At 46.6% G+C, this 24,513-nt stretch overlaps 1 protein-coding gene across 1 annotated transcript in view; it reads left to right on the top strand.

Annotated features, from left to right (window-relative positions):
- The window catches only part of ASB18 (ankyrin repeat and SOCS box containing 18), an 82,062-nt gene extending 77,064 nt beyond the window's left edge, over window positions 1–4,998 (top strand). The window contains exons 6-7 of the mRNA XM_049889036.1: window positions 3,260–3,373; window positions 4,813–4,998. Of these exons, the coding sequence (XP_049744993.1) occupies window positions 3,260–3,373; window positions 4,813–4,998 (300 nt within the window). The remainder of the gene's footprint in view (window positions 1–3,259; window positions 3,374–4,812) is intronic.
- Window positions 4,999–24,513: the final 19,515 nt, after the last annotated feature.

Raw genomic sequence — 24,513 nt, 5'->3', positions numbered from 1 at the left:
ACTCCTTAGAAATCCTATGGGGCAATTCTACTCTGTCCTACAGGGTCCACACACACATACATATATATATGCATACATACATGTACATGTATATATACATACGTGTATGTATGCTATATATACACACACATGTGTGTCACATATATCATATATGTGTCGTATACATATATAGATATATAGTACCTGTCTTAGAAAAATTGCCTAACTTCCATTTTCTTAACCAAGAAATAGGAAAAACAATTTTAAAACACTTGTTACATCTTAGACCTCAAAGACAGAGAGCTATGCCCTAGCCCTACCCTCTCCTCCGCAACAAAAACCTGATTTGGATCAAATCAAGCCTCTAAATCTAACTACTAATTTACAAAAATAAAAACACAAGGGAACAACAGAATGTTAGACAATCCCACAGGAATGCAATCAGAAAACTCCTGAGAGCGAGGAACTCTACGGGACCAGAAACTCAGTTTCTTCAAAAAATAAATCTCATGACGCCAGAAAGAGAAGCCTAAAAATACATCATATAATAAATATCACTGTGTGGGCCTTGTTTGGATTATTATTCAAGCAATTTTTTTAATATAATAATAGCATTTAAGAGAAATTTGTTAAATATTTATTAGATATTAGATGACATTAAAAAAATTTTTTTTTACATTAAGGAACTATTAATTTTTCAGGTGTTATAATGATATTGCATTTATTTTTTTTTTTAAGGGTCCTTTAAGAGAGACACTGATATAAATAAAATGATAGAATACATGGAATTTGCTTTAAATAATATTGGGGAGAGGCGATGGGGGTGTGAATGGGGCAAGATTGGCCACAATTGGTGGTGGGCCCTTGGGGCTATTCAGTCTACTTTTGTGTGTGTTAAAACACTCCATAATAACTCCATGAACTACTGCTTCCCTTGCCATGAGACCAGAAGAACTGGATGGTGCCTGGCTACCATTACTGAAACTTTTGATCAATGACTCAAGAGATGATTCCTGATCAAAAGGGGGAAATGTGGGACAGAATTTCAAATTTCTTGTAGAAGTAGGACTTACTGGACCCATTGAGGCTGGAGGAACACCTGAATCTGTTGCCCTGAGACAGTTTTTTGAGCCTTGAACTGTATCTATCCCCTACAGCATCTTCAAGCTAAATGTTGAGCTGAATTAGTAAAGAATATTACCTTGAGCATTGCACTCTTTTAAAGACATGAGATCAAATTGACACAGTAACTCTAAAGTAAGAATAAATAGTTTATGGAAGAGTGAGTCTACGTCGATGGGGGTGAAATGATATGGGGAGAGACAGCTAGAATGGTGATGCAACGTGAAGAATGTAACCAGTGTCACTGAACTCTACGTGTAGAAATTGTGGAATAGGTGTGAGATCTGCTGTGCATGTTTTCACCAAAAATACTCCATAATAAAGAAAAGTTTATTTGAAAAAAAACAAATCATGTTGCCATCTTTAAGATGAAGCCGATTGCCTTGAATTGTAAATTTGCAGGTAAGAAAATAGAAATCCTTTGTCAGTGGGGACTGTGAAAATAGAATGTCAAGGCCAAGTCAAGAGGAAATGTAGCAGTAAAACAGTTCTTCTTCCCCAATTCTCAATTTCCTGACATATTAGAAAATCGAGGGACACCTTGGGAACTCCACCCTTGACCAAACTACTTCCCAACAGAACCTCATTGCCTGCCATGCCATCAGGATCCCTCCTGGGAAGGGGAAGGACCAAGCACCGTGTCCGACTGTTGGTCACAGCCATTGCAATGATAAGAAAGAGTCCAGTGTGGCACCTGCTTGGTGCTGATTTGTGTATTCGTTCCTTTGATCCCTGTAATAATCCATCCTCCTGTTACTGTTGTCCCCTGGGGGCCAAGGCACAGTGAGTTTGTAACTCGGCCCAGGTCACACGACAGAGGTGAGACCTGTTGAATTTGTATTTTATTCTCCAGAACTGCTGGAGTTTAAGAGTTGAAAAGACTTTGTTGTATATTTTTTAAATTTTTTTGGTGAAAATAGACATAGCAAAGAGACACCATTTCAGCAATCTCTACACGTACAATTCAGTGACTCTGATTATGTCCTTCAAGTGGTGAAACCATTCTCAGCCTCCTTTTCCAAATCTTTCAACCTCCATTAACATACACTCACTGCCCCCAAGCTGCTCGTCTAACCTTTTGAGTTGCTGTTGTCAGTTTGATCCCACAGAGCGTGTAGCACAGTGCTAAGAGGCTCTTTAAAGAGGTAAAGAGGCTTGAGTGAGTCCAACTCGCCCCCTCGTTTGAAATTCCTATCTCCCGAGACCTCATCGTTGTATGTGACATTTCCGCCTGTGTGTTTGCTTGCTTGCTTGCTCAGAAGTCTTAGTTCAGACACTGAAGAGACCGTTTTGAACAGGTAAGTGTGTTTTAGCATTCTGTGCATCCTGCTCTTACCTGACCCGATAGTATGTCAAATACATGAAAATGTTCTGGGTTGGGTTAAGGTTCTCTCTCCCCCTCCCTCTTCCCCTCTCCCCCTCCCCCTCCTCCCCTCCCCCTCCTCCCCTCCCCCTCGCCCTCTCCCTCCCTCTCCCTCTCCCTCTCTCACTCTCTCCCCCTCCCTCTTCCCCTCTCCCCCTCCCCCTCCTCCCCTCCCCCTCCTCCCCTCCCCCTCGCCCTCTCCCTCCCTCTCCCTCTCCCTCCCTCTCCCTCTCCCTCCCTCTCCCTCTCCCTCCCTCTCCCTCTCCCTCCCTCTCCCTCTCCCTCCCTCTCCCTCTCCCTCCCTCTCCCTCCCTCTCACTCTCCCTCCCTCTCCCTCTCTCCCTCTCCCTCTCTCACTCTCCCCCTCTCCCTTTCCCCCTCTCCTCTCCCCCTCCCTCTCTCCTCTCTCTCCCTCTTCCTCTCTCTCTCTCCTTCTCTCTCTCTCCCTCTCTCCTCTCTCTCCCTGTCCCTCTCTCCCTCTCCCTTTCTCTCTACCTCTCCCTCCCTCTCTCTCTCTCTCTGTCCTTCTCTCTCTCCTGTTCCCTTCTTCTCTCTGCTTTTTTGCTTTTTATAAAAACTCTCAACTTGCTTCCTTCAGGGGGGCACTTCGCGGCTTTGCTGGGAGCTATTACCCCGGTTCATGAATCTTTTCTGAAACCAAATAAACGCTATAAAATTTACCTTGTCAGAATTTTCTTTCTAACAGAACCAAACACACCCCCACACCTCCTGCACCTTTCCCACTTGGACCCCAAACCCAGCCACCTCAGCTGAGCTGTTAACTCTCCCGGTCAGGTGCTGAAAACCTGTGCATCAGCCCCCACCGTCATCGAGGTTCTCTTCAACTCCTACCCTCAGCTCCGTGTGTCCGAGTCCTGGAGGGAGGTGATCCCTGAGGAAGTACTTCAGGTGAGGAAGCTGCCCTTCTTTCTTGCTTTAGTACAAAACATTTGCCTGTTTCTGCTTACCCGCATGTGGAGTTGTACGCTAATACCCAAGTAAGTTTGAAACATCTGAAGAAGGAAAGAAGAGGGGAAAGGGGGATTGTATTTGTCTATTTCTGTTTTGCTTCTGGAGGCTCAAAAGTCACACAGCCAAAAGCCTACTGCTCTAATGGAGGGAGGGGGCTGTTGGCTGCAAGGAGCAGAAGACCAACCCAGGCTGACTGAGGAATGTGAGGGGCCGGGTAACCAGTGTCCAGAGAGGGGTACACACAGGGTCCGCCTGATCCAGAGGTCTTGGCTCCATTTGTGAGACGCTGGTCTAGTCTCTGCGTGTCGGCTTCACCCTACTGCTTCAGGGGTGACTGGGGAAGCTGCAGACATCACAGCTGTAAACATCAAAGGCCACAGGTAACTGTCAGCCTCAAAACAGGGAGGGCGTTTTTTCCAGAAGCCTCTAGAAAATTTTTCTTATCATGTTTCGTTGAATCGAGTCCTGTACACGTTGTTGTTGTTGTTTGCTGTTGCTAGCCACCGTCGAGTCACCTACAAGTCACAGACGACAGAATGAAACACTGCCCGGTCCTGTGCAATCCCCATGATTGGTTGCGAATCGCACCATTGTGACCTGTAGGGTTTTCACTGGCTGATTTTCAGAAGTAGATAGCCAGGTCTTTCTTTCCAGTCTCTCTTAGCCTGGAAGCTCCACTGAAACGTGTTCAGCCTCCACTGAAGATGGGTGGCGGCTGCACGTGAGGTGCATTGTCTGGGAATCGAACCTGGGTCTCTTGCATGGAAGGCGAGAACTCTACCACTGAACCACACTGCCTCATTGTGTGCACTTCACCTAACACCAGAGCAATACCTGCGCTGGCTGGCTTAGAACGGGGCTCCTGAGCCATTCCCTGCCAAAAGGGAAGGGCTTCCCATGACAGGTTTAGATTAATGGGGTCCACCCTGGAGCTGCAGGCGCTATGGGTGGGAATGGGCAGACCAGAAGTCACCCACGAGGGAGTTCCCTCTCACTGCACTTGAGAAAAGTATACAGGATGTTTCATGCAAAAGGGTGCCTCTCTTTTCAGTTCCCTGCGTGGGGCAAACAGTTAAGCATTCAACTGCTAACCAAAAGGACGGAGATTCTAACCCACCCACAGGTGCCTCAGAAGAAATGCCTGGCAATCTGCTTCCCAAAGGTCACAGCCTTGAAAACCCCTCTGGAGCACAGTTCTACTCTGACCCATGTGGGGTCGCCATGAGTCAGAATAGACTTGATGGCAGCTGGTTTGGTTTGGTATCTGGTCTAAGCCATAGAAAGGTCTACCCTGCAACCAGGGACCCTGTGACTGGAGCAAGGACGTCCGTCTGTCCCAGGGTCACCAGCTGACACTCCCCTGCTTCTCTTCGCAGATGCACCAGCCTTTCTACCAGTCCCTCTTCGCGCTGGCCGGCGCCCCACGCTGTCTGCAGCACCTCTGCCGCTATTCCATCCGGAAGCTGTTCGGCAAAAAGTGTTTTCACTTCGTACCCCTGCTACCCCTGCCCAAGTCCCTGCAAAACTATCTGCTCTTGGAGCCACAGGGGGTTCTGCACTGAAAACCAGAGCCGTGCAACCGAGGCTCCTTCTCACCTCCCTCCTACGTGGAGGCCGCGTAGCCGAGGAGCACCCTGGAGCAGGGGGCAGACCCGGGTGGGACCCCTCTGCCTGCCCCTCACTCTCCGTGTGACTGTGGAAGAGCACAGACACGCCGAGCTTCTGGTTCACCCAAAAAGGAATTTGTAATAAAAGCCCTTTCTACCATTCAGGGTTGCTTGTGTGGGACTACACGGAATCATGAACATCACAGTCCAGTACTTTGTATCATAAAGTACATTTTAGGTTGAACTAAAGGGCATACATGTTTTCCTGAGTTTTGTCCCCCACCCCTAGTGAGTTGGCAGCACACATGCCGGTACCCAGCCTCAGACCCTCTGCCTCCTATGAATGGTCCCCCACCCCTGCTGGAGCCTGGTCACCAGAGAGGCACTTGCTTCCATAACAAGAGTACTTTCCTTGGGCCCATTACAGCCTAGGGCTCCTGAGACGGACATTGAAGGGGTGGAAACCAAGCATATTTCACCCCATATGAGCCTCTGTCTGACCCCCTCTCCAGCCCCAACTGAGCCAGCACCAGGCAGTAGACCAGGGGGCTGAGCACCAGGAATATTCACAGGTTGGTAGAGAGTCAATCAGCTCAGCCTGAGATGCTCTGAAGGCCAAGGGCACTGTGGTCATCCTCCAAGGATAAGTGGCAGCTCTCTCTTTCTTTTCCAGTGGAGCCACGTGTCAGACACTGCTGGGAGAGCCTCGGGGCACAGGGTGCACACCCAGCTGGATGTCATAGTTTGGAAGGGGAGTTCTGGCCATGAGTGAAGCCCACGGTGGGAGTAGAAAGGAGGGCCAGCAGGTCTAGTTGTATATGAAAGAGGTAGCCAAGCTGAGCCTTGGGGATGGTCAGGCTCAACACGGTGGATCAGCCACGGGAGTGAATGGCCAGCACCCCCAGCTCCTGCAGCTGCCCACCCACGTCCCGCCCTTTGACACCCACTGACCTGCCCTACAGCCTGAAGCCAGTTGTCATGGAGTCAGCTCCAACCCCTGGTGGCCCCGTGTGGGTCAGAGCAGAACCGCGCTGCATAGGGTTTTCAACGCCTCATCTTTCAGAAGTAGGTCACCAGGCTTTCTTCCAAGGCACCTCTAGGTGGACTCAAATCTCCAACCTTTCGGTTAGCAGCCAGGCGCATTAACTGTTTGAGCCATCCAAGGACTTCTGTTCTACAAAAGAGCTGTATAAACACCGCTTCAGGGTTCTGCTCTACACCCACCCCAACAGATGGCTCTCCCCAAGCCCTTCCTAGGTGGACATCCTGGAGTCACCACTGAATGGAAAGGAAAACTTGAAGGAAGGCAGTTGTGTGAAAAAGTGCAGAGCACAGTGAGGGGATAGTGATTCATTCGTCCTGTAGCAGAGGAGGGTCCTAGAACTTCGAAACTGGAAGGAGTTAAGGCGGAGGTGGTGGAGGCAAGTTAGAAGGGCCTTGGCTTCCAGACCAAGGGTTCTGGACTTCCTGAGGAGCCACAGAGCAGGTGAGTGGCGGCGGTCACAGTGCGACTCTAGGAAGACTGCTTTGCCCTGGGAAGGGATGCAGCACACTGGATGATGGGCATGGAGCCCGTGGCAACACTGTAGGGACAGGGTTTCCAGACCCGGGCTCTGAACTCAGACACAGCTTCAGATCCAAGCTCCTCCACTTAGCAATGGAGGAACAGTGGGCAAGCTCCGGAACTGAAACGCGCTGCAGTTTGCTTATCTGGAAAGTGAACGTATATGCACGTGTCTGCGCCTCTCCCGCTGGGTTAACTGGTATAAAATGGAGAAGACGGGGCTAATAGAATCTTGATGAAATGTGGACTTGGACCCTGGAGGTCTGAAGTGGGCCAGGATGCTGCGTTTTTAACAAGCTTGGAGGACACCCCTGCTGCTGTTGGTCACCAGCCCACTGAGCGGAGAGACTGCAAGGCTTGGGCCCTGAGCCCTGCCCAGAGGTTTTCGTTGGCTGATCCCAGCCCTGCCCCTCATGTGAAGCCACCAACTGCCTGTCAGTGGAGGCCTGTGTGTTGCTGTGGTGCAGAACAGGCTTCAGTGGAGCTTCCAGACTAAGACAGACCAGGAAGAAAGGCCTGGGGATCCACTTTCCCACATGGACGGTGAGGATTCTACCACTGAACCACGACTGCCCCCATTATTATCACAATAAAGACTATTCGAAATGGGAAACAATACCAATGTTTTTTGTAAGAACAAAGAACAGGGGTAAGAATACTAAGAAATCAGAGCTGCAGAAGCCATCAAGAGCCCAGTCCTCCCCAAATTCTTCATGTAAGAGCCTGAGAGAACACACTTGCCCCAGGCAACTATGTTCTGCTGCCCCCACCTCAGAACACTGTTTGCTTAGATTCCTAAAGTGGGTTAAATTCTAAATACGTTTTGGAGAGTCCCAGAACAAAGCAGAGCTCTTTAAAGCTGATGTTGACTTTATGCTTCTAAAAATCTAAAGAATAACAACCAATTATTAAGTTTCCAAAAACAACTTTTTTACAGCTTAAAATAGCATCGTTTATCTCATGGTGAGCCCCAAGTGCCTTTCTGAAATTGTACCATTTTGAAGAAAATTTGTTCCTTTTCACTGTTTTCACCCCCAGTAATTTTCTTTTGAAATTCAGATGGTCCAAGGAAGAGCTAATACAGGACGTTCCTTGGTGATAAACCATTCACTCCTCCATCTGGTCCTCTGTTCCTTCATGTAGCCAGCCTTTGCTGAACACCGGTGGGGCTGAGCCCAGTGCTGGCGGGCTGCAGCCTTCCCAATGAACAAGACAGACTTGGTCATGGCCCTCCTCGCACAGCCCACCACCAAGTGAATAAGGGCAACTTGTCAGAGGGAAGGTTGTGGGGAGTCTTGGACAGGCCAGGAAGACATGGGAAGGGAAGGTTCCCCTTCCTGGCCACCTTATTTCCAGCTGTCGCTGCATTGAATGAAGACTGCTCTATCCCAGGGTAGATGGCTTCTCTAGCTATCACTGTGACTGAGTCCTACAGGCAACCATGTGACTTCTATGATGAGCACCGCTTCACTCTATTTTGGCCAAGTCAACACCATGTCTAGTTGCATGTGGAATACAATGTCCTAGTCAATACCATGTCTAGGTGTTTATGGAATACAATGCCCAAGTTAACACCATGTCTAATATATGGAACATAGTGTCCTGGTCAACACCAAGTCTAATTGTACATGAGATACAATGTCCATGTCAACACCATGTCTAGTTGTATATGGAATAGAGTGTCCTAATCAACACCAGGTCTAGTTGTATGTAGAATAGAGTGTCCTAGTCAATACCAAGTCTAGTTGTATGTGGAATACAAGTCCTAGTCAACACCATGTCTTGTCGTATATGGAATATAGTGTCCTAATCAACACCATGTCTAGTTGTATATGGAATACAGTGTCCTAGTCAACACCATGTCTAGTTGTATACGGAATATAGTGTCCTAGTCAACACCATGTCTAGTTGTATATGGAATATAGTGTCCTAGTCAACACCATGTCTAGTTGTATATGGGATATAGTGTCCTAGTCAGTTACAAACTAGTCAATTACAATACCCTGGTCAATTACATGTCTAGTTCTATACGGAATACAATGTCCAGTCCCTCCAGCTTAGGACTCTTGGTCAACGTGGACCAATAAGCAACAGTTACAGAGCAATGAACCATGCTTCCTAAGAAATCAAGAGTCCTTTACCCTACCCCCAACTCATCAGGGACATCACATCTGCCAGAGAATAAGGGATAAATTGGCACTAGACGTTAGTTTGGGGTCATCTTGGTTCTAGTGGCTGTTGAGATGTGCTAAATGTTGTTCCCAAGTCATGGCCATGACCAGGTGGGACAAAATAGGTTAGTGTGGCTATTCAGGGCTACCTTAGTCATCAAACTGGACAGGCTTCATTTACAGTTGTGCAGAATTTAATTAAAAAAAAAATTACAGGAAGAGAGGGAAAAAAGAAGGGAGGGAGTAAGTTAATTGATAATAAACATCCTAAAAGGCATTTTAACTTGAGGAAAAATTACCTTAGCTTACTTTTCCTCAGAGAACAAAATATACACCAGTATTTTTTATTAAGGAGCTCTGGTGGTGCAGTGGTTAAGTGCTCAGCTGCTAACCCACCAGCTGCTTCACAGGAGGAAGGTGCAAAGTCTGCTTCCCTAAAGATTTACATCCTTGGGAACCCTATAGGGCAATTCTACCTGGCCTATAGGGTTACTAGGAGTCCGAGTCAATAGCAGAGGGTTGGGTTTGTTTGTTTTTTAAAGGATCTGTCTTAGTTATCCAGTGCTGCTATAACAGAAATACCACAAGTGGGTGGCTTTAACAAACAGAAATTTACTCCCTCATAGTCTAGTAGGCTAGAAGTCCGAATTCAGGGTGCCAGCTTTAGGACAAGGCCTTCTGTCTCTGGTGGCTCTAGAGGAAGGTCCTTGTATCTTCAGCTTCTGCTTCCTGGCTCCCTGGAGCTCTCCATGTGCCTTGGCATCTGTCTCAGCCCAACTCTCTCTTGCTTCCTTTATTTGCTCTCTTTTATATCTCAAAAGAGATTAACTCAAGACACCACGCCCTACAGTAATCCTGCCTTATTAACATAACAAAGATAACCCATTCCCAAATGGGATTATAATCACAGGCATATGGGTTATGAATTACAATACGTATCTTGGGGGCATGTAATTCAATCCATAACAGAATCTAAAAAAACTTCTTTTTTATACTGTTCATTTTGAACATCATCATTTTTCTCCTTTATATTATATATACTCAATTCCAGAAGGCCTAATTTTTTCTTTATTTTCAAATTTATTTTTTTATGTAAATATATATATATGTATTTGTTGTTGTTAGGTGCCATTAAGTCAGTTCCAACTCATAGTGACCCTATGTACAACAAGAATGCTGCCCGGTCCTGTATCATCCTCACACTCTTTGCTATGTTTGACCCCATTATTGCAGCCACTGTGTCAATTCATCTCACTGAGGGTCTTCCTCCTTTTTGCTGACCCTCTACGTTACCAAGCATGATGTTCTTTTCCAGGGACTGATCCCTCCTGATACCATGTCCAAAGCATATGAGACAAGGTTGCCCCATCTTTGCTTCTAAGGAGCATTCTGCTGTACTTCTTCCAAGACACATTTGTTCATTCTTCTGGCAGTCCATGGTATAGTCAATATTCTTCACCAACACTGTAATTCAAAAGCATCAATTAATTCTTCTTCCGTCTTCCTTATTCATTGTCCAGCTTTCATATACATATGAGGCAATTGAAAATACCACAGCTTGGGTCAGGTGCCCCTTAGTCCTCAAAGTGACGTCTTTGCTTTCTAACACTTGGAAGAGATCTTTTGCAGCCAATTTGCCTAATTCAATACATCCTTTGTTTCTTGGCTGCTGCTTCCATGGGCGTTGATCGTGGATCCAAATAAAACGAAATTCTTGACTGCTTCCATGTTTTCTTTCTTTATCGTGATGTTGCTTATTGGTCCAGTTGTGAGGACTTTTGTATTCTTTCTGTTGAGGTGTAATCTATACTGAAGGCTGTGGTCTTCGATCTTTATCAATAATTGCTTTGAGTCCTCTTCACTTTCAGAAAGCAATGTTGTGTCATCTGCATATTGCAGGTTTTTAATGAGCCATCCTCCAATTCTGATGTGAGGTTCTTCTTCATATACATATACATATACATATACATATACATATACATATACATATACATATACATATACATATACATATACATATACATATACATATACATATACATATACATATACATATACATATACATATACATATACATATACATATACATATACATATACATATACATATACATATACATATACATATACATATACATATACATATACATATACATATACATATACATATACATATACATATACATATACATATACATATACATATACATATATATATATATATATAGTTGTCGTTAGGTGCCGTCGAGTCAGTTCTGGCTCATAGCAACCTTATGTACAACAGAACAGAACACTGCCTGGTCCTGCACCATTCTCACAATCGTTGCTTTGTTTGAGCCTATTGTTGCAGACACTGTGTCAGTCCATCTCGTTGAGGGTCTTCCTCTTTCCTGATAATATCATGCTTGGTAAAGTAGAGGAGATATATATATATATATATGTATTTGCCATTTCAACATTTTATACGTACAGGTGAGTGACATTGGCTACGTTCCCCATGCTGTACAGCCATCGACACTCCTTTGTTCCAAGTTTTTCCATCACCCTTAACAGAAGCTCAGTATCCCCTAAGCAAGGACTTCTTCTTTCTTCCTCCTTCTTTCCCCTGGTAATGGCTAGTAACCTTTGGTCTCTGTACAAACGAACCTTGAAAACATTATCCTGAGTGACATAAGCCAGTTGCAAAAGGACAAATGTATGATCCCACTTATATGAAATATCCAATTTGTTTTTTATTGTGCTTTAGATGAAAGTTTACAGAGCCAATTAGTTTCTCATTAAGCAATTAATACACATATTGTTTCGTGACAGTGGTTGCCAACACCACGACATGTCAATACTCTCCCGTGTGTCCACCTCGGGTTCCCCGTTACCAACTTTCCTGTCCTCTCCTGCCTTCTAGTCCTTGCCCCTGGGCTGGTGTGCCCATTTAGTCTTGTTTTGTGTCATGGGCCTGTCTAACCTTTGGCTGAAAGGTGAACCTCAGGAGTGACTTCAGTACTGGGTTGAAAAACTATCTGGGGGCCATACTCTTGGGGTTTCTTCAGTCTGTGTCAGACAAGTAAGTCTGGTCTTTTTTGTTTTTTTGTGAGCTAGAATTTTGTTCTACATTTTTCTCCAGCTCTGCCCAGGGCCCTCTATTGTGATCCCTGTCAGAGGAATTGGTGGTTGCAGCCTGGCACCATCTAGTTGTCCTAGACTCAGTTTGGTGGAGGCCATGGTTCTTGTGGTCCATTAGTCCTTTGAACTAGTCTTTCCCTTGTATCTTTGGTTTTCTTCATTCTACCTTGCTCCCAAAAGAGTGAGACCAGTGAAGTATCCTAGATGGCCGCTCACAAGCTTTTAAGACCCCAGACCCTACTCACCAAAGTAGGATGTAGAGCATTTTCTTTATAAGCTATGTTATACTCATTGAGCTAGGTGTCCCCCAAGACCATGGTCCCAATCCCTCAGCCCAAGTAACTCAGTCCCTCAGGGAGTTTGAATGTGTCTATGAAGCTTCCATGACCTCGCCTTGGTCAAGTTGTGCTGGTTTCCCCAGTATTGTGTACTGTCTTACCCATAACCCAAGTTGCCACTTATCTATCGTCTAGATAGTGTTTTTCCTCATCCCTCCCCTTCCTGCTAACTATTAAAGATTGTTTCTTTCAGCGTGTAAATCTTTTCATGAGTTTTTATAATAGCGGTCTCACACAGTATTTGTCCGTTTGTGATTGACTTATTTCACTCAGCGTAATGCCCTCCAGATTCATCCATGTCATGAGATGCTTCACAGATTCATCGTTGTTCTTTATGGTTGCAGAATACTCCATTGTGTGTGTGTACCAGTTTGTTTATGCATTCATCTGTTGATGGGCACCTAGGTTGTTTCCATCTTTTTTGCTATTGTGAACGATGCTACGGTGAACATGGTTGTACATATGTCTATTCGTGTGTTGGCTCTTATTTCTCTAGGATATATTTCTAGGAGTGGGATTGCTGGTTCATATGGTATTCTATTTCTAGCTTTTCAAGGAAGCGCTGTATCATTTTCCGAAACGGTTGTACCATTTTGCATCCCCACCAGCAGTGCATAAGAGTTGCGATCTCCCTGCAGCCTCTCCAACATTTGTTATTTCCTGTCCAATTTATTTTTTAATGATACATTCACATGGTTCAAAACTCAGAAAGTTATTAAAAAAAAAAAAAGGGTAAATTTTGCCTCTACCTGCTATTTCCACTAAAAAAGACAGCAGAAGGGTCTTTTTCCTCCAAACTTTATGGGACATCTTTGATTAGGACTTGTTACCTGACCACAGAGAATTCAGAAACACACTCACAGTGGTCCTGGGGAGGTCCTCCTCTTTCTGTGCCAACCAGACCCTGAGCAGTATGAGATGACCACCAGACACCATCCACAGCCCACTGACACAGCGTGACTATGACGCCTTGTGTTTAAAATTCTAACGGCAGCATCTTCTCAGTGCGTTGGTGTCAGTGTAATGTTTTTATTGTGGTACAAATACACGTAAGAAAACTTTTGCCATTTCAACAACTTTTGTGTAAACTACTCAGCCATGGTAATTACATTCGCTACGTTGTGCAACGTCGCTGTTATCCGCTGCCAAATTTCCCATCGTCCTTAACAGAAATTCAGTGTCTCCTAAGCAGTTACCCCCTTTTCTCCCTTCCTCCCACCCCCGGTGAGCCTAAATCAGTGTTAGTCTCTACACTCGCCTAACCTGGATATTTTGTATCAGGGGGATCACGCAGTGTTTATCCTTTTGCAACTCTGCATTAATTTCGTTTTATGTTACTGAGTCATCATCCATTCATCATGTCATGAAGAAAATCAAAACTACTGACTCCTTAAGTCTCAGAAGCATTTGCTGCCCCAGTCACTGCATATAATTATCAGGTTCCAACCTCGGAAATGGCCCTTTAGACAGATGTTCATAGCACAAGCTGTTGAACTTTTGCAATGAGCACTTGACCCCCTAAAGAAATAGTGTAAAAAGTAGGTTTGGAGAATGAGCTGGTCTGCTCCAGGGACCCAGCCTCCTCCGGACCACGCGTGGTTGTTAAGGCACTGGATCACAGCAATTGCAGGAGCTGTTAGCTCACTGAGAGGGCTGGCTTTTCATATTTTCAGGGCTGCCCCAGGACCGAGTGATAAACCAAGATTATTGCACCTTTTGTTCCATTGTTTTAGGGATAAAGTATTCCTTAGTCAGATTTGCTATGTGCAATTAGGATATTCTGAAGCCCCAGTGTTTCAGCCCTAATCAATACTATATTTCTCGGTTTAAGTAAGCTTTAGGAGCATCCAAATACTCTCCAAACTCCAAGATTCACCCTAAAATCAATACCTTTCAGAATTTAACTACATATCCAAAAAATAATTCACCATGACCAAGTGTGATGCATACCAGGTATGCAGAGATGGTTCAACATTAGAAAAAACAATTAATGTAATCCATCATATAAATAAAACAAAAGACAAGAACCACATGATCTTATCAATTGATGCAGAAAAGGCATTTGACAAAGTTCAACACCCATTCATGATAAAAACTCTCAGCAAAATAGGAATTGAAGGAAAATTCCTCAACATAATAAAGGGCATTTATACAAAGCCAACAGCCAACGTCATCCTAAATGGAGAGACCCTGAAAGCATTCCCTGTGAGAACAGAAACCAGACAAGGATGCCCTTTGTCACCTCTCTTACTCAACATTGTGTTGGAGGTCCTAGCCAGAGCAATTAGGCTAGATAAAGAAATAAAGGGCATCCAGATTGGCAAGGAAGAAGTAAAAGTATCTCTATTTGCAGATAACATGATCTTATACACAGAAAACCCTAAGGACTCCTCAAGAAAACTACTGAAACTAATAGAAGCTGTCAGCAGAGTATTGGGATACAAAAATCAGTTGGATTCCTCTACATCAACAAAGAGATCTTCAAAGAGGAGATCACCAAATCAATACCATTCACAGTAGCCCCCAAGAAGATAAAATACTTAGGAATAAATCTTACCAGAGATGTAAAAGACCTATACAAAGAAAACTACAAGACACTACTGCAAGAAACCAAAAGAGACCTACATAAGTGGAAAAACATACCTTGATCATGGATAGGAAAACTCAAAATTGTAAAAATGTCTATTCTACCAAAAGCCATCTATATATACAATGCAATTCCAATCCAAATTCCAGTGACATTCTTTAATGAGATGGAGAAACAAATCACCAACTTCATATGGAAAGGAAAGAGGCCCTGGATACTTAAGCATTACTGAAAAAGAAGAACAAAGTGGAAGGCCTCACACTACCTGATTTTAGAACCTATTATACCACCACAGTAATCAAAACAGCCTGCTACTGGTACAACAACAGATACATAGACCAATGGAACAGAATTGAGAATCCAGACGTAAATCCATCCACATGTGAGCAGTTGATATTTGACAAAGGCCCAAAGTCCATTAAATGGGGAAAAGACAGTCTCTTTAACAAACGGTGCTGGCATAACTGGATACCCATCTGCAAAAAAATGAAACAAGACCCATACCTCACTCCATGCATGAAAACTAACTCAAAATGGATCAAAGACCTAAATATAAACTCTAAAACGATAAAGATCATGGAAGAGAAAATAGAGACAACGCTAGGAGCCCTAATACTTGGCATAAACGGTATACAAAATGTCACTAACAATGCACAAACGCCAGAAGAGAAACTAGATAACTGGGAGCTCCTAAAAATCAAACACCTATGCTCATCCAAAGACTTCACCCAAAGAGTAAAACAATTACCTACAGACTGGGAAAAAGTTTTTAGCTATGACATTTCTGAACAGCGTCTGATCTCTAAAATCTACATGATACTGCAAAAACTCAATAACAAAAAGACAAATAACCCAATTAAAAATGGGCAAAGGACGTAACAGGCACTTCACTAAAGAAGACATTCAGGCAGCTAACAGATACATGAGGAAATGCTCACGTTCATTAGCCATTAGAGAAATGCAGATCAAAACTACAATGAGATTCTATTTCACTCCAACAAGGCTGGCATTAATCCAAAAAACACAAAATAATAAAAGTTGGAGAGGTTGTGGAGAGACTGGAACACTTATACTCTGATAGCGGGAATGTCAAATGGTACAACCACTTTGGAAATCGATTTGGTGCTTCCTTAAAAAGCTAGAAGTAGAACTACCATATGGTCCAGCAATCCCAATCCTTGGAATATATCCTAGAGAAATAAGAGCCTTTACACCAACAGACATATGCACACCCATGTTCATTGCAGCACTGTTTACAATAGCAAAAAGATGGAAGCAACCGAGGTACCCATCAACGGATGAATGGATAAACAAATTATGGTATATTCACACAATGGAATACTATGCACTGACAAAGAACAATGATGAATCTGTGAAACACAACATGGAGGAACCTGGAAGGCATTACGCTGAGTGAAATTAGTCAGTTGCAAAAGGACAAATATTGTATGGGAGCACTATTATAAGAACTCAAGAAATAGTTTAAACAGAGAAGAAAATATTCTTTGATGTTTACAAGGGAGAGACAAGAACTATTTTAGGTGAAGGGAAAGACAACACACAATACAGGAGAGGTCAGCACAACTGGACTAAAGCAAAAGCAAAGAATTTTCCTAAATAAACTGAACACTTCAAAGGCCAGCATAGTAGGGGTGGGGATTTGGGGACCATGGTTTCAGGGGACACCTAGGTCAACTGGCATAATAAAATCTATTAAGAAAACATCCTGCATCCCACCTTGGAGAAAGGCATCTGGGGTCTTAAAAATTAGCAAGCAGCCATCTAAGGTGCATCAATGGATGTCAACCCACCTGGAGCAAAGGTGAATGAAGACCACCAAAGACTCAAGGTAATTATGAGCCCAGGAGACAGAAAGGGCCACATAAACCAGAGACTACATCAGCCTGAGACCAGAAGAACTAGATGGTGCCTGGCTACAACCGATGACTGTCCTTACAGGGAACACAACAGAGAACCCCTGAGGGAGCAAGAGAGCAGTGAGATGCAGACCTCAAATTCTCATAAAAGGACCAGACTTAATGGTCTGACTGAGATTAGAAGGACCCTGGAGGTCATGGTCCCCAGACCTTCTGTTAGCTCTAGACAGGAACCATTCCCAAAGCCAACTTTTCAGACAGGGATTGAACTGGACTATAGGATAGAAAATGATACTGGTGAGGAGTGAGATTCTTGGATCAAGTAGACACATGAGACTATGTGGGCAGCTCCTGTCTGGAGGGGAGATGAGAGGGCAGAGGGGGTCAAAAGCTGACTGAATGGACACGAATATAGAGGGTGGAGAGAAACAGTGTGTTGTCTCATTAGGCGGAGAGCAACTAGGAATATATAGCAAGGTGTCCATAAATTTTGTATGAGACTGACTTGATTTGTAAACTTTCACTCAAAGCACCATAAAAATTTTAAACAATATGAATAAATAGAAGTTTTTTTAAATCAATACATTTCTGTTTTAAAACAAAAAATGAATTTCATTAAGTTGCTAAAATAGGCCTGAGGTCCATTTCTAGAGCCCAACGTTGGATTGCGGTATTAAAATTCATTTTCGTAGAATCCTGCAGGTGGCGCCATAAGCAAACGACTTACGGGCTCCCACCAACCTGCTCTCCCTAGAATTAGAGGAAGAAACAGGAAGATTTTAGCTCACATGATAAAGGCACAGGAGCAAGGAAAACTACATTCGTAGAGTATGTGATACAGAATCGCGCTGCTCCAAAAAAAAAAAATTCCATAATGAAAATATTGATTATTAAATTGGCTTGCTTCCTTTGTATTAAATATGCTCATTTTATAGGCAATATGTTGACAAATAAATACGATTTAAAAAAAAAAAAAAGCTGACTCCTTTATGATGCCGTAACGACATCCCAGTCCTCATCTGAGTGTCAGGCATTTCCTTAACAAAATCATACATTTGCCATCGCAGTGTAACTGGCTGGGTTTCCAGCCCTCATCCAATCTTCCGGAATGGTATTTCTGCAGTCCTAACGTTCTTTGCTTAATCACTCCAATAAAGAGAGTAGATTTCTTTGTAATGCAATTTGTAAGCAATAAACATGATTGAGAATGCAGTATTTGCTATCCAGGACGTTTAATGCGCGTTTTTAATTCGGAGTGTGATTATTCATTTGGTAGGCACTTTTCCCATTCACCTTTCTTTTTCCTCTCCTAGCAAAGTTGGTAAGTTCGGAGAACATTGGGGGAAACGGGGTTGCAGTACACTTTATGCAAGCCAGAATCTGATACAGATGTTATGAAGAGAACATTTTTTTTTATCCACTAAAGACAGGAGGTCACATTAACTCCTAATACAGACACATAAAAATGTGATTATGAGTTCTAAACAGAACGCAGTAGGCTCCTAGTTAACCCAATGAGATTTCTAGGAAGTGATGCATAAATTCTTCAAAAATGACACATTTCTCACCTTTCATTCCAATTAAATTACTGAGGCAGCTAACAGCGACCGGCACAAAGTACGGGCTAAAATGAAGGTTTTTTTTCTTGTAACCGTGTCTCTGTGAAAGTATATTTTTATGAGAAGCAGTCAATATTAAGCTATTATTTTTCAGCTGTGCTGGAAGGGATGTCTGGAGTCTCTCTTGGCAAGCTCTCCCCCGAACAGCCTGCTCCTTTGTCTCTGGGGTTTGCTAACAGGAAGAGGGAACTGCTCCGCAGGGTGCCTCCCCGCTTTCTTTGGGGTGAAAGGGATCAGCATGGGAAGGGCTCCCCTGGTTTGCACCTGGGTTGGGCTCCAATCCCTGCCCACAGGCTTGTGACCGCGGGCCCCAAGGGCGCCCAGCGGGGGCCTTACTCCCCCGCGGCGCCGGGTGGGGGTGGGCGAGGTGGGGCTGGCACCCCCTGTGATCCGTGGACGCGCGGGACCCCGTCCCTCACCCCGGGCTCCCGGCACAGGCCTCGGGGTCCTGGGACCCCAGCAGTCACCCTGGGAGTTGGCAGCCCAGCTCTGGGTAGGGGTAGGAGAGATGGGGCTGGCACCCACTCGGGTCCGCGAACGCGCAGGGCCTGCCCTCCCCCCTCCCTAACCCCACTCCCCTGGCGCCCGGCCCAGGCCACGGACTCCTGATCGTCCACTGGTCACCCGGGATGGGATGGGGGCGTTGTCGGGGGCGCGGGAGCCCGGCTTGCTCCAGGCAGCCTGGGGAGCCCCCACCGAGGTGGAGGGGCCCGGGGGTCCGGTCCCACCCTCCCCAGCCCCGCTCCCAGGGGAATGGGGGTTCGGGACTGCTCCCTGCGACAGGGACACGAGCAGCGCGGGGCTGCCCCGGGGGGAGGCGGAAGGGGGAGTCGGGAGACAAAAGGAGGAGAGCTTTCCTTTCCAAAAGCTGTTTTGCAAAGCCTCGTCCTGGGGTTTGAAAGGCACGGAGAACGGCGGCGAGCAATCCCAATCAGAAATGCGATTTGAAGTCCTAATGAACTTGATTGCGTGAGCATTTATAATTCCCATGGCCCTAAATGAAATCAGATATAATCAGAGGACCCGGGGAAGGGAGTGTTTACAGCGACGCCGGGCTGCGGCCGGGCGCACGGCTCCGGTATTGATGTCGAAAATGATGGATCGCGCGCGAATGGCAAATATACTATTTGTCTAATGGCTCGGCAATTAAATTCCCCTGTAAATGACCCATGCCTCATTTCATCCTAATCTATGGAATTTTGATTGAATTCGTCAGCTCTAATTGAAAAATACTGCACTTTAATGTCTGCATTGCAGTTTCGGGACGAGAGTGGCTTTAATGAGACGATGCCCCTCTGACCCAGGAATATTTGAGACTTTTATTCGGAATTTAAAGCCAGGAGATTGCTCAAAGCAGCCTGGCGATTTCCCCTTCTGGATCCGCGGCGAGCTGTCTCCAGACATGATTTAATAAACGCACTTGAGGATAAATGTGCCCTGCGACCGAGGGGACACCCTCCCCGAAAGGAGGGAGGCTGGGTGGGGGCGTTCCGGGAGGGGCCGAGGTGGCCGCCCTCCCTGCCGCCACGGCCCTGGCCGATTCCTGGACCCCGGCCTCCGCCTTCTCGGGCCAAACCCAGGTTCCTTCCACCCCCAGAAGGAGGCCCAGGAGCTCACGCCCTGCGCCCCCCGAGAAGGGATGCGCACACCCCGAGATTGGGCCGGCCCCCGCTCGCTTTATATGCAAATGAAGAGGCGAAGCCATCCCCGAGAAATTAGCTACTTGCCGAAGCATATTTACTAGATTGAAATGAGTTAAGAAGTAACACTTTAAGTCGTGCAAACGCGATAATTGGACCGCATTAAAACTGGGGGTGTTTGCTCCCTTCAAAAAACAAAACCAAAAAAAAAAACGCCGGGAGGAGATAAAAGCGCGAGTGGAAACGACGACCCCGCCGCGCAGCGACCCCAAGTCCAGAACTGCGTGGGGTGAGTCCCCGCGGGGACCTTCGGGGCAACCCCTTGGCGCCCCAGCTGGGGGGCAGACCCGCTCCTCCGCTCGGAGGGGCCGATCCCGACCGCGGTCCGAAGGGGGCGCCGTCGAGCCAGGGTTCCGGGGGTGAGCTCAGAGCCCTGGGCGTGGGAGGAGAGGGGGCGAGGTCGGCCTTAGACCCTCGCCGGCAGCCGGGGTCCCGCCCCCAGCTTGGTCCACCCCACCTCCACGCCCCGGCGGTGTTCAAAGCCCCAACCCTGGGGCCTGGGGATGCAGGGGACGGAAGCAGGAGCCTAACCCACCCCAAAAGAGGAACGTATTCAAGCTTTGTGTAAAACAGAGTTTATACATCTTTATTTAAAACAAAATAATACGAATTGACGTAAAAATCGTCTCCTCGGGACCGATGCGGGACTGGGCTTTAAGCGCAAGCTGCGGACGCTCGGGGTCCGGGCGGACGCTGCGCCAGCCTCAGCGCGTGGCACCCGGCCGCGCTCCCGGCCTCGCTCTCCCGGGAGCGCCTGGAGGTCAGATGCCAGCTGCATCTGTTCAGCTTGGGGGCCTCGGTTTGGTTTTAAATACGCAGAGTCCTGTGATGTTCTTGCTCTGAGCGCCCCGGCTTCCCCTGCCCCGCCCCGCTCCCACCCAGGCAGCAGCGCAGAGGGGAGGGGGCCGTGAGGTCACAATTTAGCTACCTGGCGCTCCGCCAAGGCAAGATTGCGCGATCCAGTTCATTCCCTACAACGACTCGTGACCCCAGCTTTAGGGCCGAGGTCAGGTCGCTGGTGGAAGGGAGCAGGGTTTCTGACCATTTCGCGGAGGGAACAACAGAGGTTGGGGCGAGGGGAGCTGTGCGCCTAGGGCGCTCCGGGCAGATGTCAGAGTTCTTATCCCTCGGCTTCCAGGCCCTGCTTAGGGCGAGTCAGGGAGCCCTGACAGCGTGACACGGGTTTTAAAGAGGACCGAGGTGGATTTTCTATTTTCACGCTCAAAATCTGGTCGTATTTCTTATACCTTCAGCAATCACTTAAGACAAAGGCTTCTCCTGTGGCCTAAACGTATAACGGAAAGAAACTGAGAATCTTTTTTTCCCCAACTTCAGGCATGAGAAAGATCCTCTCACCCCTTTTAATCCCCGCCCCCCCCCCCCCCGCCCCAAGAAGTGGCGCCCCGACATCTGTCTGTTGGGTAGAATCGCCGGGCCCAAACAGGCCCTGAAGCAGGTGCCATTACTGACATGGCCCATAGGGGGCGTGCTCATCCCTGAGCACCCAGCACAGCCAGGGTGTTTTTCAGCTCTTCTGAAACTATGAAGCTTTAGATAAAAACTGTTTCCTGCGTTTCTTCACTGATTTATTAAAACCAGTAGTACTTGAGTTCTGTGTACAGAAACGAATCATGTTAGATTATTAAAATAAAACGTAAATGAAAAATAATAATAAACTGGTTTGCACAATACATTTCCCAGTTCGGTACATTTGAAAGTACACATTTTCAAATAACTTGCAATGTTCTGGGTGGACTGAACGTGAAGCATTTTCTGCTAGAATGAAGCTGAACCTTAAGAAGGCTCCCATCTTTTGAGTTGTATTTGTTTTGTTGAGTTTTTTGTTTTTCTTTTTCAGTTTAAGTGCAAAACACAGCTAAAAAATAAATAAATAAAATTTCCTGCAAAAAATTGGAGAACCAGGAAAAAAATATATAACCAAGAAATAAAGCCAGGCTTTCACAGTAACAAATAGATTCCTGAATATCTGTCTTCTTAAAAATAAATTAAAAAACAGCAGGGTAGGGTAAGCAGAAGAGTCCCTAAACTCAATGAGTGACTCAAAGCTGGTCCCCACGAGGCCCCGTCACCTTCATTCTCTGAGCCGTCCTGATCAGTTTCTGCTCCTTAGGAAGCTGCACGCCCACAGTCGTCACAGATGGACACACTGGATCACTGCTGCTTACTTCTCATCCCAGCAAAGACCAACATCCTCACACACTCAGGAGAAGGAGAGCAGAGGGGCAGACGGGCTGCAAGAGGCGTCTTCACAAAGCCCTGCTGCGGCCGACCACCCTGCTGTGGCTGACCACCCTGCTGTGGCTGACCACCCTGCTGTGGCCTGGTCAGAGCAGCCACCCAGCCTCCAGAGGCAGCTCCCAAGCCCCCAAGCCTTCTCCCTCTCCGGGGACAGTGACAATGTCCTCTGGAGCTAACCATGCACCTTACTCTTACCTCAGTGGCCTCCCCCAGAAGTGTGAGGGTGTGAAGGACCTGCAGGAAAATGACATGTGTGTGCAGCGGCGTTACAACTTCATCGTGTAAACACTACATAGGAAGCTACGAACACCTTTTCTTTAACTCTGTGCTCATCATTCCCCCAAAAGAGCTCCACTCCCTCGACAGAAACAAACCCACACAAGGGGACAGCATGCCACATGCTCTGGTTTCCTACAAAACCCAGAAGTGACCCCGAGGGAGACACTAGGGACAACATTCGGAAGTCTTCTGGAATTTTCCCACTGAGCCTCAAAGAACTGCACTCTCCTCGTTCTCTTGTTTCCCAAGTTGATTGGCATTGCCGTTAGCAGGCTGATTGCTGGATGGAAATTCTGTGGGATCTTAGGGTTTGTTCTCTGACCTCGTTCCTGGTTCCTTCTTTTCCTAAAGTTTGGAAACCTCAGACCACACGCATAAGGGAGATGTAATTGTTTGCCCTAAAGTCATGCAAATTGATTCCTGGTTTCTTCCTCAGTTAACAGGCAGTTGGCAAAGCGCAAAGGTTCTTCCATTTCAAAGGCCAAGAAGGCCGCCATTCCCCATCATTTCTTCGATCCCCACTTGGAAGGGACTGTACACTTCAGGAACCCAAAGCAGTGGGGACAATTAAAGGTCTCAAAACAAGGATGCTGTCCTTCCTCCCCGCCCATTCGGGCCCCTTGGGCAATGGCAGGGATTGACGAGGGCAGAGAACGTGCGCGATTTAACTACGGAATGATTTGAGACTGTCCAAACCTGGCAAATACAGCTGCCCGCCTACATTTGATTTCTCAGGTCTGAAAGAAACCGGCTCACCCCCTAGTGAGCCCATGACCTGCACCCTGCCCCCAGGCCAGTGAACAATGGAACAGGGGGTGGGACAGGGTTCAAGTAGGGGAGGAGGAGTTGAGACCCGGGTACAGCCTCTCCCGACTGTCCTCTTTTGCCTTCTCCTTGGCACTGGTTCTCAGTGGCTTTCAAGTCCCCCTAACAAGTCCAGGATTAAGGGGTCCCCCTCCAGTGGTTTCTCAGCAGGCAGTCTTCCCCTGGTTCTCCCAGGTGGGCGCTTGGAGTGAAGCGAAGTGTTCCTCTTTACTGTTTGGGAGGGGGCTGGTGTCTTGGGTTGCCTCCATTTCTTTGCTGATCAATAGAATGACCTTCCCACCCCCATCAGCACCCACTCCCTCGCTATTCCCTCCTGGGGAAAGTGGGACCTTTTTCAGGATGGTCTTCCCAGTGAAAGATCCCTAGGTGGTACAAAGAGTTTGCACTCAGCTGCTAACCTAAAGGTTCAGTGTCACCCAGGGGTACCTCTGAAGAAAGGTCTGGCAATCTGCTTTCCTTAAGATTACAGCCAAGAAAACCTATGGGGCAGTTCAACTCCGTAACACATGAGGTCTCCATGAGTCGGAATAGACTGGACAGCAACTAAAGCAACAATAACGCCCTGGTGAGCCAGGCTGGTCAGTTACAGGCATCCCCATCCCTGAGTTTTCCAGATAAGCTTACTTGTGAGGGAACGTTGTGCAGTGACCCCACCAGCCTTCCTCATCAGGGGAGGCAGCGGCCGTTCCAATTCTTCCTCCTGTAGCCAACACCTCTCCCCTCCGTTTACCCCCAATGTCCTGCCTCTGTCTGGTGACATGCTTTCTGGGTCAGGTCTGCTTAGTGGAAGGAGCAGTGATCAGAGGAAGTAGGAGCTCCACTTTGCAGGTATTTCTTGGAGTTCTGGCTAACAGCAATCCCTGCTTTGTATTCAGTCTCTGCAGAATAGAAGTCAGAAGGCCTCCCTGATGTGGGCAGCTGCAGATCCAAATACCTTCTTACTCCCTTCAGTGTGATTTCTAAAGAGTTAAGCAAATGCATTGGAGGCAGAATTCGACCTCTTAAAAGGACAACAACCCTGCAGGGGATCCGGCTGGGGCTAGGGGGCTGGTTTGGAAGAGTCGGGGTGTCCCTCGAGGCCCCGGCTGCAGCGCCTGACTCGCCGAGTTCTTGGCCAACCTCTCCTGGACA

The sequence above is a fragment of the Elephas maximus genome, chromosome 6 (genome assembly GCF_024166365.1).
Source record: "Elephas maximus indicus isolate mEleMax1 chromosome 6, mEleMax1 primary haplotype, whole genome shotgun sequence".
Lineage (NCBI taxonomy): Eukaryota > Metazoa > Chordata > Mammalia > Proboscidea > Elephantidae > Elephas > Elephas maximus.
This window is presented reverse-complemented; position numbering and strand designations above follow the sequence as displayed.